Source organism: Hakea prostrata, chromosome 9 (assembly GCF_041222555.1).
Source record: "Hakea prostrata isolate BN-2017 chromosome 9, UWA_Hpros_2, whole genome shotgun sequence".
Taxonomy (NCBI): domain Eukaryota; kingdom Viridiplantae; phylum Streptophyta; class Magnoliopsida; order Proteales; family Proteaceae; genus Hakea; species Hakea prostrata.
In genome coordinates, this window is record NC_142608.1 from 55,152,416 (window position 1) to 55,164,878 (window position 12,463).

At 37.8% G+C, this 12,463-nt stretch overlaps 1 protein-coding gene across 2 annotated transcripts; it reads right to left on the reverse strand.

Moving 5' to 3' along the window:
* Window positions 1-11,915, reverse strand: HEN1 (double-stranded RNA binding protein-related / DsRBD protein-like protein). 2 transcript variants are annotated; one of them, XM_089169107.1, is made up of 10 exons: window positions 11,807-11,915; window positions 10,623-10,972; window positions 7,571-7,660; window positions 6,414-6,877; window positions 5,687-5,935; window positions 3,766-4,727; window positions 3,187-3,338; window positions 2,990-3,106; window positions 1,311-1,448; window positions 1-732 (listed from the first exon to the last, which is right to left on the reverse strand). In XM_089169107.1, exons 2-10 carry the CDS (start codon window positions 10,890-10,892, stop codon window positions 307-309), a joined length of 2,868 nt encoding a protein of 955 aa, XP_089025233.1. In that variant the 5' UTR covers window positions 10,893-10,972; window positions 11,807-11,915; the 3' UTR covers window positions 1-306. The 2 variants fall into 2 exon arrangements, with proteins under 2 accessions (XP_089025233.1, XP_089025234.1); XM_089169108.1 differs by lacking the exon at window positions 11,807-11,915 and adding an exon at window positions 11,661-11,796.
* Between the last annotated feature and the right edge of the window lie 548 nt (window positions 11,916-12,463).

The window sequence follows — 12,463 nt, forward strand, 5'->3', positions numbered from 1 at the left end:
AGCTTCTACCCCAAAAAGACAAGAACTTTCTTTAATAAATGTTTATTAGGAAGACAAACACAATGCTATTATAAAATTATGAGATCATTGCCTTTAAATAACATTCTCAGTATATACATCTAACAAATATTGCTGTATACATGCCTCATAAACATAAACTAAAAGAAAAGAGCTGTCACAGCAAAGGCAGCTCTTGAGCAATAGCCCCTAACCCTAACTTCCATTTTAAAAAGAAAAAAATAAAGATCTAATCAATTTGCAATGTCTTACAGGAGGAGAAACCAATTGGAATTTTCAGGCAATATGTCATGACTCAGAACTGCGACTCCAATTCCATATAACTTCATACGGATGTGTGATAACCACATTTTCTGAACTCACTGCATCTACTGGCTCTCTCCTAAATATGGCAATCTGCGAGGCAAAACCAGGTTCCACATCCGCATGCCCGCCAACCCCACTGAACTCAACACTGTAATTGTGCCTCATGGCAAGGTCTGAAGCCCAGTTGTTGAACTGTTCTCGGGTCCACTCAAACTTGTGATCATGGTTGCGGAATTTGCAAGGCGTCTTCTCATCTAGATCCTCATCCTTGTTTGACAGATCAGTTCTTTGTAGTATAGAATTGTACTCATAATTTGGTGTGGAGACAATAAGAATATTTGGACGAAAAGAACTCAGCACAACATCGCCAAACAAGCATGCTTGATCTTCCTCCATATGTTCAATGACCTGGAGATTTGTCATTATATCAGTTGCAACTGTGGTCACCAATCAAGAGTATGTAGAACAGTTTAGCTATAACCAAATCACCTCTCAAGCAACTCAAGATCAAAAGCAAAAACAACCAGGCTCCAGCACTTTCGTGAATTTTAAGAATATAATGTACATAGGAGTTAGTTGGGATAAGTTCGTCATTGTTGTTGCAGGGTATACAGGAGGGTGCAAAACAATAAAACAGCTAGGTGACTGAACTATCCCAATAATAAAAATATGAAACATACATTCTTCAGTACAGCATAATATTGCGAGGGCATAAAAAACTATGAGAGACTGGATCTATTTCAATCATCCTTCAAAAACAACTTAAATGAGAGGACATATAATGGTGGTTGGTGAAAATCCTTACACATGTCTCCTAGACATTGTGGATTTATTAGTTGGGAAGAAATTGATCTGCTGCTTCTGAAAATCTGGACAACTAATGTTTACATTTAAAGGGGTAGACGTGCAGTTGTGTAACTAAATTCACTGCTGGAATCAACTCTGGCAAAGTTCTAAACTAGTTAATAAGAGGGAAAACTCAATACCTCTAAGCAAGTGCCAATGTCATATCCACTAAGACGAGAGTCAAACACCGTAATGGAACCATCATATAGCAAGGCAGATTTTATGCCTCTACTTAGTTTAGCAGACTCAGAATTTCCACTTAGTTTTGAATGGATTGCCTGCATTATTGAAATAAATTAGACATGTAGAAAATGCAATTATGTTTTAATAAGTGATAACAGAAAATCAACATTGGAAGCAAGATTCAGTGACTGGCTCCAATTAAAATATCATCAATTAATCCCATAATGCATTCTGAAAATCCACAGTTTCGGGTTTTCCACAAGATAAAAAGGTGACGCAAATAGCACACATCCATTTGATAGAAGACAATGGTTTTAAGTGATGCATGTAACTCCATGCACACATTGGCTGTATATCCCTCTTATGTATACACTTCTTTTACCTAATAAAGTTCCAAATAAAGGGGATGTTTAATGGAAAAGATTTTGACACATGGCAGGGAGAATTTGACATCGTCAAACAAGTAGTACCATGATGGACCATCACTCGAACTACCAAGCATAGTTGTCAAGGCATTGCCTAGGCGTCCTGGCCCTTCTTTAGGTCAAGGCGACCTGGTGTCAATTCGCCTAGGCCTCTTGATTTTCATTATCCCCTATCGCCTCACCTCGCCTTGCCATGTCGCCTTGACAACTATGCTACCAAGTGTCAAGAATCATGAATCATCAGGTCCAATCTGTTCGTAACAGCACAAAGTATAAACAGATTCATACCCATACAAACACCATGGGTATGTATGACAAAATATACACTGTCAATTCAAAATGTAAAAAAAAGATGTATGAGTTCTCTATACATCCCACAAAATTGAGGACAATTTTCAGGTATAAATCAGAGTGCAAAAAGATTTGTTTGAAATTTTCCATTTAAATGTTTAAGCATGAAACAAACAGAATCATAAGGAATCTTTTAGATCGGATGAAATCAGCTACCTTGTGTACATTGACACAAGGAATGAAAGTGAGATTTGGCCTCACCAAGGAGATTATAGGTTATTTATGCCAGCAGGTTGATGATAGTGACAAAATGATCTGGACAGGTTTTGTCAAAGGGTGAATTTGCAATGACATAAAAATCCTACACCAGGCGTCTTAGATGTAAATCATGAATTTAGTAGGAGCAACTGATAGGCCTCTTGTATCGCAAGTGTATACTCGCAAACATACAAAGAGGACCTCAGGATTTGATGTGCAGCAATTAGGGAAGGAAATCAGATCTGAGGCAGAGATTGCTAAATAAGAATGAATATGGGAGATTCTGTCAAGGGATTAATTTGGAAACTATTTAATATTAATATTGAAGAAGGGTAGTAAGTTAGGATTATTGATTATTGTCAAGGGAAAACAGGAGGGAGAGGAGCTGCTCTCAGGTAGCTGCAGGAGTACCTACTGCTGGTTGTGTCTTTGAGTACTTGTGTTTCTTCAGTTCAGCAATTAATTAAGATTATTTTTACTATTATTTATGTGTTGCTGTTCTGCCATTGTTAAGCTGAACCTAGGGGCTTAACAGCAAGTCTTTGATGCTTCCAGTTCCCCCCATTAGGATGCATGTCTTCCTCTCAAGGAGACTTAAAAACAGAATGCAATATTTGACATCAAATGGTGAAGACTATGAAATCAAGACAGCTGGTTCAAACCTTTGCTGCACGACTTAGACTCTTCCTTGAAATGTCAACCCCAACAATTTTTTCCAGGGAGGAGGAAGTATCCAACAGAGAATCCAATAGACTGCCAGACCCACAGCCAAAGTCAACCTGTAGTGAAAGGAGATTCTGAACTATCAGTATATTATAATTGAGAATTATAAAACGAAAAGTAACTACTAGATAGATACCAAAGTAGTAGCACAGGATTCATTGATATATCTCAATGCATATTCCACTCGCTGCTTCGAAAGAGGAGGGCTGAACAGAGCCTGCTCCATTCTATCTTCCAACGGTTCTGTCACACGCAGCAGAGATATAGAATACTCCAAGAAGCACTCACCTGCAAGGAATGTCCATCAGTACTACACAAAACTGGTTGACATCAATAGTGCAGGACATAATGCAAACAAATAAAGTAACAGAAATCCGATGCCTCGCTGTCAATCATGCTGAGGCCTCTCCTCTTTAAGTAATGTGCATGTGCTCATTTATCATGGCTGTCAGGTTGATGGCCATAACATGCCGTAAGTACAAAAAGCTCAGGTGAGGAAAGTCATTTGAAGCACTAAAAACAATTTGAACCATGGAAGGCATGTTCATCGAGGCCAATAAAATAAGCATTGATAAAAATAAAGGGCCATTAAATGCATGTTGTTCTTCTGTTCTATCACAAGTAGGCCCGTAAAGCCTCAATAATAACACACTGAAACTTCCCAAGCTATTTCTTCCACTTAAATGTAAAAGAGAATTAAGAAAACAGAACTTACCCATGCGTAACAGTGAAATAGACTCTGCAGAATTACCAGCTGCAGCAAAAATAAAGTCATGGGGTGGAAGCTCAGTATTAAAATGAGCAGACTGGTTCATTGACATCTGAGTTACGCATGCTTCAACCTGGGGAATCACTGCTCCACTTCCTACTTCAAACTCAAACTCATCACTGCTCTCCAGAAATTCTTTCATATGTTCTCCATTCCTTACTAAAGAGACAACATAACTTATGCATATTAAAGACCCATTAAATGGGAAAACACCCGAATCCAGACCTTCAATTTTGAACGAACATACAGTATTTTCCAGGGGTGTGTTCAGCTGATCTATGCAACTTGACGCCAACAAACTGCATTTTTGAAGAGGACTTGCAAGCCGACCACCATGAACACAGAGACATAATGCAAACTCCTTCGAAATTTTCTCAGGATAAAACTGGAGAGACTGAGTTTCCCCAGAGGACAGCTTCTCTACATGCATATCCAACTGCTTAAGATATTTGTTTAACCATGACAGAACTTTCAAAGCAGCGTTCTGTTTGGCATCATTAGACTTCCTATACAAACCTACAGGCAAGCACTCAATTATCAGATCTTGATCCTTGGACAATATTTTAACTTCACAACGGAAAGAACCTCCGAGTGCTATCGATTCCTTGTCCTTTGCATCATGTGATCCTCCATTCACATAATTCATTTCTTCTTCAGCTGAGTTTGTTACTTTCAATTGCTTGGATGCTTGCGATGTTTCTGATGAAGGGTCCACAGGATCAGCTATACTAATTATAGAGTAGACTGGTTCTGATAACCAATGCTGACGGCAGAACATTCCAAGGAGATCTGATGGGAATGAACCTCTCCAATTTGAACGTGAAGTGAATGATTCAGGTAACTCTGCCATAAGTATTGCTTCTCTAGATAATTTATAACCCCCATCAGGTAGCCTGCCAATTAGCATCCTGTCAAAAAAGCACTGGTTAAAACAAAAGGTATAAAATATAGATCATGGTAACATGAAATACTTGCAATGCAATCAGGTACATAAATAGGTTAAGGATACTACTCTATGACACATAAAGACTACCGATTTCAAAAACCAAGCATTCAATTTCTGGCCACATCAAGGGGAAGTCTAAATTCTTTCTCATTTCTAACCCCAGATGCTTCCAAGCCTCAAGCCACTGCTGTGTAAATCCAAACAGAACATGAACAAGAGACAAGAAAGAACAGTACACAGCAAAGTCGAGTGAGCAAAATGTTCAAAGTCATGCATTAAAAGTAGTTTGAGAGGAAGACATCTTATCCAGGTCCAAATGCAGAGCTCTGTATAAATTGTCTTTCATTGCACAACTAGGATTATCTACGTAGCAAAAATAATTAGATATGCCTTCCGAATGTGTCAAAAATTTCAAAACCAGACAACTGTGCTAGTACCACTATATTCGACAGGCAGTATAATGAATGCCTTCTGAATCAAAGATTTCCATTTCCTAAGCACAACATAGAGCCCAGCATCAAAATATCCATGCAGTAAGAAATCAAAATATGCATAAGAGCGTGTGATGATGTGCTTCAGAGTTCAGAGTTAAATTCAACATGCTTAAACGGAATTTTAAGGGTAAAGAAAGCAAAAAGGGAAGGAACTTCCAACATTCTTGAGAGTCACATTTCTTGTTTAGTTGTTGTATTACTTACTGAATCTCCATTAAAAAATGAATAAATAAAGAAAATTCCAAACTCTGTATAAGCTTGTCCATAATATACTAACTGCAAAGTTTTCTTTGGTTTCTATTTATCCTTTCCCTCTGCTTTTAATATTTCAATTATACCAAGGGACCAAAAGAGTAGAGACAACTACATGGTGAATAACACAAAATGCATAATAATAGTTTCAATAAATAAATAATCAGGAAAACACCTGTAGTAGCTACCCAATGATACATCTTCATGGAAAAGGTCTGGAGACTTCCATGTATATCCAACGGATGCCAATATAGCATCTCCATATATATTTTGACTGGAGAAATAAGAGGCCCTATGATTAAAAGATTCATTGGTAACAGGTTCTTTTGCATCTGATGGATCTTCCAGTGATGAATCTAACGGAACAGGTAACTCCAATGCAGAGAAGTACAATCTCATCTCAGAAGATGCTTTGCCAACAGTCCTGTGGGAGAAGGAAATTACCTTTTTATCAAAAAAAGTTGTATTGTTCAGCATATAGTACACAAAATGTTAAGAAAGCTCATGTCAAGACAGGACCAAACAGGTTGATCAGCCTGGCCTTAGGGAACTTGGACACCACCATTATGGATCCAGTCAAAAATTGACAAATGTGGCATGATCCATTCATTTTATTGATAATGTTCTTCTATCTGAAGAACTTTCCCTAGTTTTTTTATGTCAAGCCAAAAAAAAAATGACAGAACAGAGAGTTAAAATCACCTCTATCAGGTTAAATTTTCATACAGTAAACCTCAGAATGAAAACCAACAAATGGTGCATCATGGTTTTCCCCCAAAGCAGACAGGATAGGTTCTTCCCATCAAACAGTCAAGAGCCATGAGCTCACTGACATGTATTATAAGAATTGTTAGAAATCCTAGTTGTCTAGCAGCATATAATGTTCCAAATAGTTTACCCACCTTGAGATTAAAATCTGAGAAATATTAGTTAGACCAAGTTTTTGTGCGATGGCATCGATATAATATCCATTTGAAGAAACATAAAGAGCAACTGGCTCAACAGGCTTCTCAATTGAACAGGGAATTCTTATGGCCTGAATCTGGATCCCCTCTGATGAACTCAATTGCTGGCTGATTAAAGCTTGCAGAATGTCTGGAGTACACAGGCTCTGCTTCCAAATCCAGAATTTTCCTTGAGAAACAGTGGCAGAAGCAGACAATCTTGCAGCCTTCAGGATAAGCGACACAATCAAGTGTGGATTCCTGTCAACCTTATGATTGATGGATTTGCACAAATTATTAAGCTTCACATCATATGCAGCAAGGATGGACGCAGGTAAACCATGCTCTTTGGTCTCTCTCTGTAATGCTGCTCTGAAGTGACCAATAAGTGGATGTTGTGGTTGATGTTGCAACGAGAGGAACTTCACCCCCACCCCACCCAAAAAGAATGCAGTAGGAAAGAGTCATAAAACTAAAGTCAACCACATACAGGAATGAAATAGTACAATCAAGCTGACACTTTGTCACAATGAGTACTTAAAATTGTTGACCATTTAACTGTAAATTGACACAAGTAACCTCTGAAAAACAATTTCTCCTGAACTAATTAGTAAATGGATTTTAGCTAGCTTTTCTTCAAATGTTCCAGAACCGGTTTTAAGCATGCTCAAAGATCAAATGACCCAGACCTACATGATCAAACCCACACAATCTGCAGCATTCATTGGGCTGGCTATTTAATTTATTTGCTAAAGCCTACAAATTTCATCATTCCATACATAACAAGGGTTCAGGAACAGGCATCAGGTACAAGTAAATATTGACAAGTCAGATCTACCTATCCTTGTACAGGAATGTCTCCAGAAACAGGTACGGGTATAAGGGCTAGCCTAAAATATGCCAAAAAAAGGTGACAATTACATATCAAAGTGGGGAGGGGGGGGGGGAGGTTAGCAAGTCAAAGAAGGGATTAAAAGACAAAAAAAGAACGTCTACATGTACGGGAAGTTTCGAACCTATGAGCAACTGTATTTGTGAATACTATAAAATTGCCACAACTGAAGCCAGCTTTTTTCAGAATTTATCTGTCTTTTTAACAATGATAAAACACACACCTCATTGGAAAAGACAGATGAGAGACGAGCAACCAATGCATCCCATGGGTCTCGTGATGCGGAACTATCAGTTGTAGGCTCAATACCAAGCTGAAACAAAAACAACCCAAAAAAATAAATTTAAATTAGCTATAAGACAATATACTTGAGATTTCATGGTAGCAAGCTCTGACAACATTTCGTTAACAACATTCTTTGAAGAATATGAACAAAAAGAACTTAGGTAGTTCGGAAGGAAAGGAAAAGAGCGGTCTTCACTCCTTTTGTCACACATGGAAAAGCATAGGATGCTTATGAAGGATATCCAGTTGCAAAATTCTGAAAGTAGTCCTTTTTATCCTATAGTCTTGTTAGGCAACAAGAGTAAGGAATCCAAAGGCTCATGGGAAGAGAGCATACAAAAGAAATCAGTAACTGCCCATACAAAATGCCCATACAAAAAGCCATAGCACCAATTAAGCACGAGCTGACCAGCCTAGACCAAAATATTGCAACTTGGAAAGTGCTCAGTCAATCCAAAGTAAATCCACAATCAACCTCCCCCCCCCCCTCCTGTTCATGATGGAAATCCATCACCAGACAGCCTGCGCTCACAGTTTCAGCATCTTTCCCCCTTTCAGTGTTACAACAATGTAGGGGAACATCCTCACAAAGCATTGTTGCCCTACTAATATTCTATTTCCTTACCTAGTATCTACTAGCATATTTTGTGAACAAAGAACAAAAAACTCTCATATAACTAAAACAACTTCCAAATGCACTCCAGATCTAACATTGGATCATTATTTGCAACACAAAGCAATCTCAGACAACAAAGGGTCAGTATTCTTCTTTGAACTCTAAACAGATATTTGAATAAACAAAGCTTGTCAAGCAGGCATGATAAGCATCAAAAGATTTTTTTTACTGGCCCCATGTGTAGCAATTTCACCGGAGAGGATCCCGAAATGAGAAGTGCAACAAACTACTACCCTTCTTTAAAGGCCCAAAATGAGCCTGGGCCAAGTCTCACTCAAACTCACATGCATCTTACCAAGGTAAGTAAAGACGGACCTGTCATTGAATTCCATTCTTCTACTGCAATACATAAGGAACTTCCAGTAACTGACATTTACGAACATATAATAAGTGAGACTTTAGGATTGACCCACATTTAACTGTTTAGACTAACCATTAAGTAGCCATGGGTAGTCCAATGGTACCATGGGATTTGCTATGAAATTTTGGGCTGATTCATCCATAACAAATTGGCAAATTTGTAATCCTCCATAATCTACACCTCAACTAGTCTGTCGTGCAATCTGGATTTGGGACTAGGAGATAAAAGTCCTGCCCATATCTATGTCTATTGACCATAAGAGACAGTCAAATCTTCAAACCCCCAATTGCCTGGGTAGTAGGTACTTGTAAACTCAGGCAGTCAACTGCATACCGTGTTAGTACTTCCATATGCAAGTAGACCATCAAAGGATTTTCCAGATCCACTCCAGAAAGGCACACCATGAACATTGAAATATCAACCACCACAAAACCATCTCCTAGGGAGTGGTTTTCAGTTCACAAAACTCCCACTAAACAAATGGCCTTGAGCCCCACTAATTAGTGGGTGGCATCAAGAACCCACTCCCTAGAAGTATAGCATGAAAAAAAGGTGGTGTTCCTCTGCATCAGAAAGAAACAGGATCTGTTTTCAGGTTGTATCACAACTCAATGAAAAGTTCAAAGAGAGAAACAAACAGTTATTTTGTGTGGTAGAAGGAAGTTGAAAGAGTGAAAATCTAAAACAAAAAGAGTTGTTTGGTTTTGCATAGGTAAGAACTGGAATGGCTTGTAGCAGTGGTCTATCACTGGTTTTAATTTTTTTTTTCAATGCATTAGCTACATGCTTCTTGATCCACGGTTCTACTAAATCTTACTGCAACCAAATGAGTCAGCTACACTAGTCCTTCATAAGATGCATTACCAATTTATATAAATGACATAAATTTTTGTATCAGTGAAAACAAGCCAAGGGAACCAACAAATCAAGATTCAGTTTTTTCAAATATGTGTGCACCCTTAGTTCTAAGTACACAATTTAAACTTTGGAGAAGATTCCAAAGTTATGCTTTTGCCAAGGCTCTAGAGTTTGCTAAGGATTTGACTTTGAAAGAAGAACCAAAAAGGACCCACTTAGAAATTACATCACATAGTGTTGAGAGGCTTTTGAGCTCCTATAAATTATGAAACCCTGTCTTCCTCTATACCTAGAAAAAGCATGCAAAAGGTTTAGTCAAATCTGGATGACACACAAATTCTATCGAATGTAAGGTGGCAACATAATAGACTATGGTAACTTATTGTTGGGCCTGTTTAGGTCTCGTTGTAGAGCATCACACTTTAATTGTAACTTGCCCATTCTTCTTTTTTTCAAGTTTTTATTTTAGGGTCGAAGGGAGGAAGAACAGGTAGGGTTTGTACCGATGCTACTGGAAATTAGTAACCCATCCAGTTGGAAAGCTGTAAGAAACAATGAGTTCATATTGTATGTGCCACATGAAAAGGCAAACTCCATCTTTTTTGTGTTGCCCCCAGGGGTAAAAAAACTAAAGAAGATGAAAATCTTGCAATCAATGTACTATCCCATCCTAATACTCTGGAACTACTAAGTCCCACCCGAAGAATCATTTTTCTCACTTAATTATGCCAATTAGTAAAGGGGCTAATTACTTCATACACTTAGTTAAGCTACTTAAAAACATTCAATAACAATCTAAATTACAAACATTCCATAGGTGAGACAAAGGTCATCAAGATGATGACTAAAATACAAAATGAAACATATAATGAACCAAAAAAAAAGAAAAAAAAAGAAGAAGAAAGAAGCATTGAGGCAAGATTAGTTTCCAGAACAAGGTTCCCAACATAATATGTCAAACTAGTGAGCCTGAATATAGTGCAGTGATTCACCATAAAATCAAAAATTTCTCCACTAGGAAAAACATAACCTTATGCTAACAAAGACAAAATGCTACAAGAAATATTGCAAGGTGGGAACACAATTTAATAGTACCTGTTCCAGAGCCATTTGGGCAGCATTTTGTTCAGCGTCCTTTTTCTTTTTGAAAGTTCCTGAAGTAACAGAAAGTTCTGGAAGCTGCAAGATACAGCGAAAGAGGCAAGGGCCCCCCTGCTGTGGGATAGCCAGTCCTGGACAACTGTTTTGGGTAGGTTCCCGCATTTCCTCTATCTTGTAACAAGCACTGGTACCATATTTCTGATGTATGATGGCCTTGGGGGTTTGATTTGATTTCTTTGCTTGGATAGCCAGGGTTTCTCCCATTTAAAACAAGTATGTCACAAAGTTTATAAATAGGTATAAATACAGTATAAATTAGTTACAAAACTGCCGACTTTTTGCACCTGTTCAACACACAACAGCAACTCAAGTCACTAACAGAAAATGGTTGGTTTATGGAAACCCATGAACTATCATCATACTAAATAAGAGATAAGTATATCTTAAATTTCTAAATAGTATTTCTCCCGATACCCAATACTCATAACAGCCTTTTACCCTTTTCTCAAGAGAGTCAGTCCCCAAACACCTCATAATCATGGCATAAAGAACAGAAGAAGAAGAAAGAAAGATGCTCAACCTGGTACTAACTGTACCCAACAAACAGACAATAGCATTCCCTCAGATGAGAATAGAAACCCATATCTCAACAGAAAAAAAGAAAGAAAAAAACCCTTCCCATCGCAAACATCTTCATAACAAAGCAACCAATCTTAATTAAAACCATTCAACAAAAAAAAATCAACTTTTAATTCTTCCGCAAACTAGAAGTCCATAAATTTATGTAACCGACTCCAGGAAGAGAATAAAACCGAAACCACGAGACAATAGTTCTGCATTCTATCTTTGGCTACTAATTCCTGAACATAATGACCCTTAAGTTCTTTCTGCATGGAAAAAAGATTCTCATTCCAACGCCAGAAAAACAGAGCAAAACAAATGTAAGCAAACCCAACCTGCGTAAAATCAATCAATGGAATCAACAAAAGAAATTTAAAAGAAAAAGAACGAATAAAACCACAAAAGAATCACCTTTTCTTGTAGAGCAGCAAACGAACAGTGAAAATTTCTAAACCTCACTACCGCATACACTTGAGTAAAGATTCAAAAAGAAGGCGAACAAGTCATGAGTTTTATCACAAGTTAAGAGTGACAGCCCTTTTTAATGAGTACCGTACCTCTTTCCTTTTCTATGTGCTTTTTCTTCAGACTTCTCAGTCTGCTCAGTTTACTGGGTATCAGTTAGAGACAGAGAGAAAAAGAAAGAGTGGAGGGAAAGTTGAGAGAATTAAGTAACTAAATTAACCCAAGAAAATTTTTGTCCCAAAATGAATGGAAAACCGGAAACGTAGTAGATAATAAAACCGAAATTGAGAAGTGCGACTTCAGATTGGTCAATGTATTGGGACCTGCGCCAGAGACTGGAGGGTACACCAAAAGGCAAAAAGTAATAATTTTCTAGGCTCACCAAATAATAATAAAAGGATTTTCTAAAATAATTTTTGAAATTTTATGGAAGAAGATAATTGTTTTTGCAATTCCCACTTACCATTTTAAAAAGATTGAGGAAATCTTTTTTATGGGTAATGGAAAGTTAAATACCAAGCATCATTCTCTCTCTTCTGTTTACCAAATTTTTTTTTCTATTTCATTAATCTGGATCATCACCCCCGTCCGGGAGCACTTTACCACCACAAATCAGTGGGCCCCAAAGCTGAAAAATATAAAAAAAAAAATCCCATCACCCACCCTTGGGCCCCGTATTTTGAGGTGGAAAGCCGTCGGGGACGAATTGCAAATCTAGACTCCTATTTCATTACCTTTTTTTTTTTTTA

What these genes read in the sequence shown, in the direction of transcription:
- HEN1 (XM_089169107.1), bottom strand. Translation starts at nt 10,892, where the DNA reads ATGGGAGAAACCCTGGCTATCCAAGCAAAGAAATCAAATCAAACCCCC. An exon ending in TCTCAGATTTTAATCTCAAG is followed by an intron (nt 5,936 to 6,413) that starts GTGGGTAAACTA and finishes CTTCTCCCACAG; the next exon opens with GACTGTTGGCAAAGCATCTT. An exon ending in AATCCTGTGCTACTACTTTG is followed by an intron (nt 3,107 to 3,186) that starts GTATCTATCTAG and finishes CTTTCACTACAG; the next exon opens with GTTGACTTTGGCTGTGGGTC.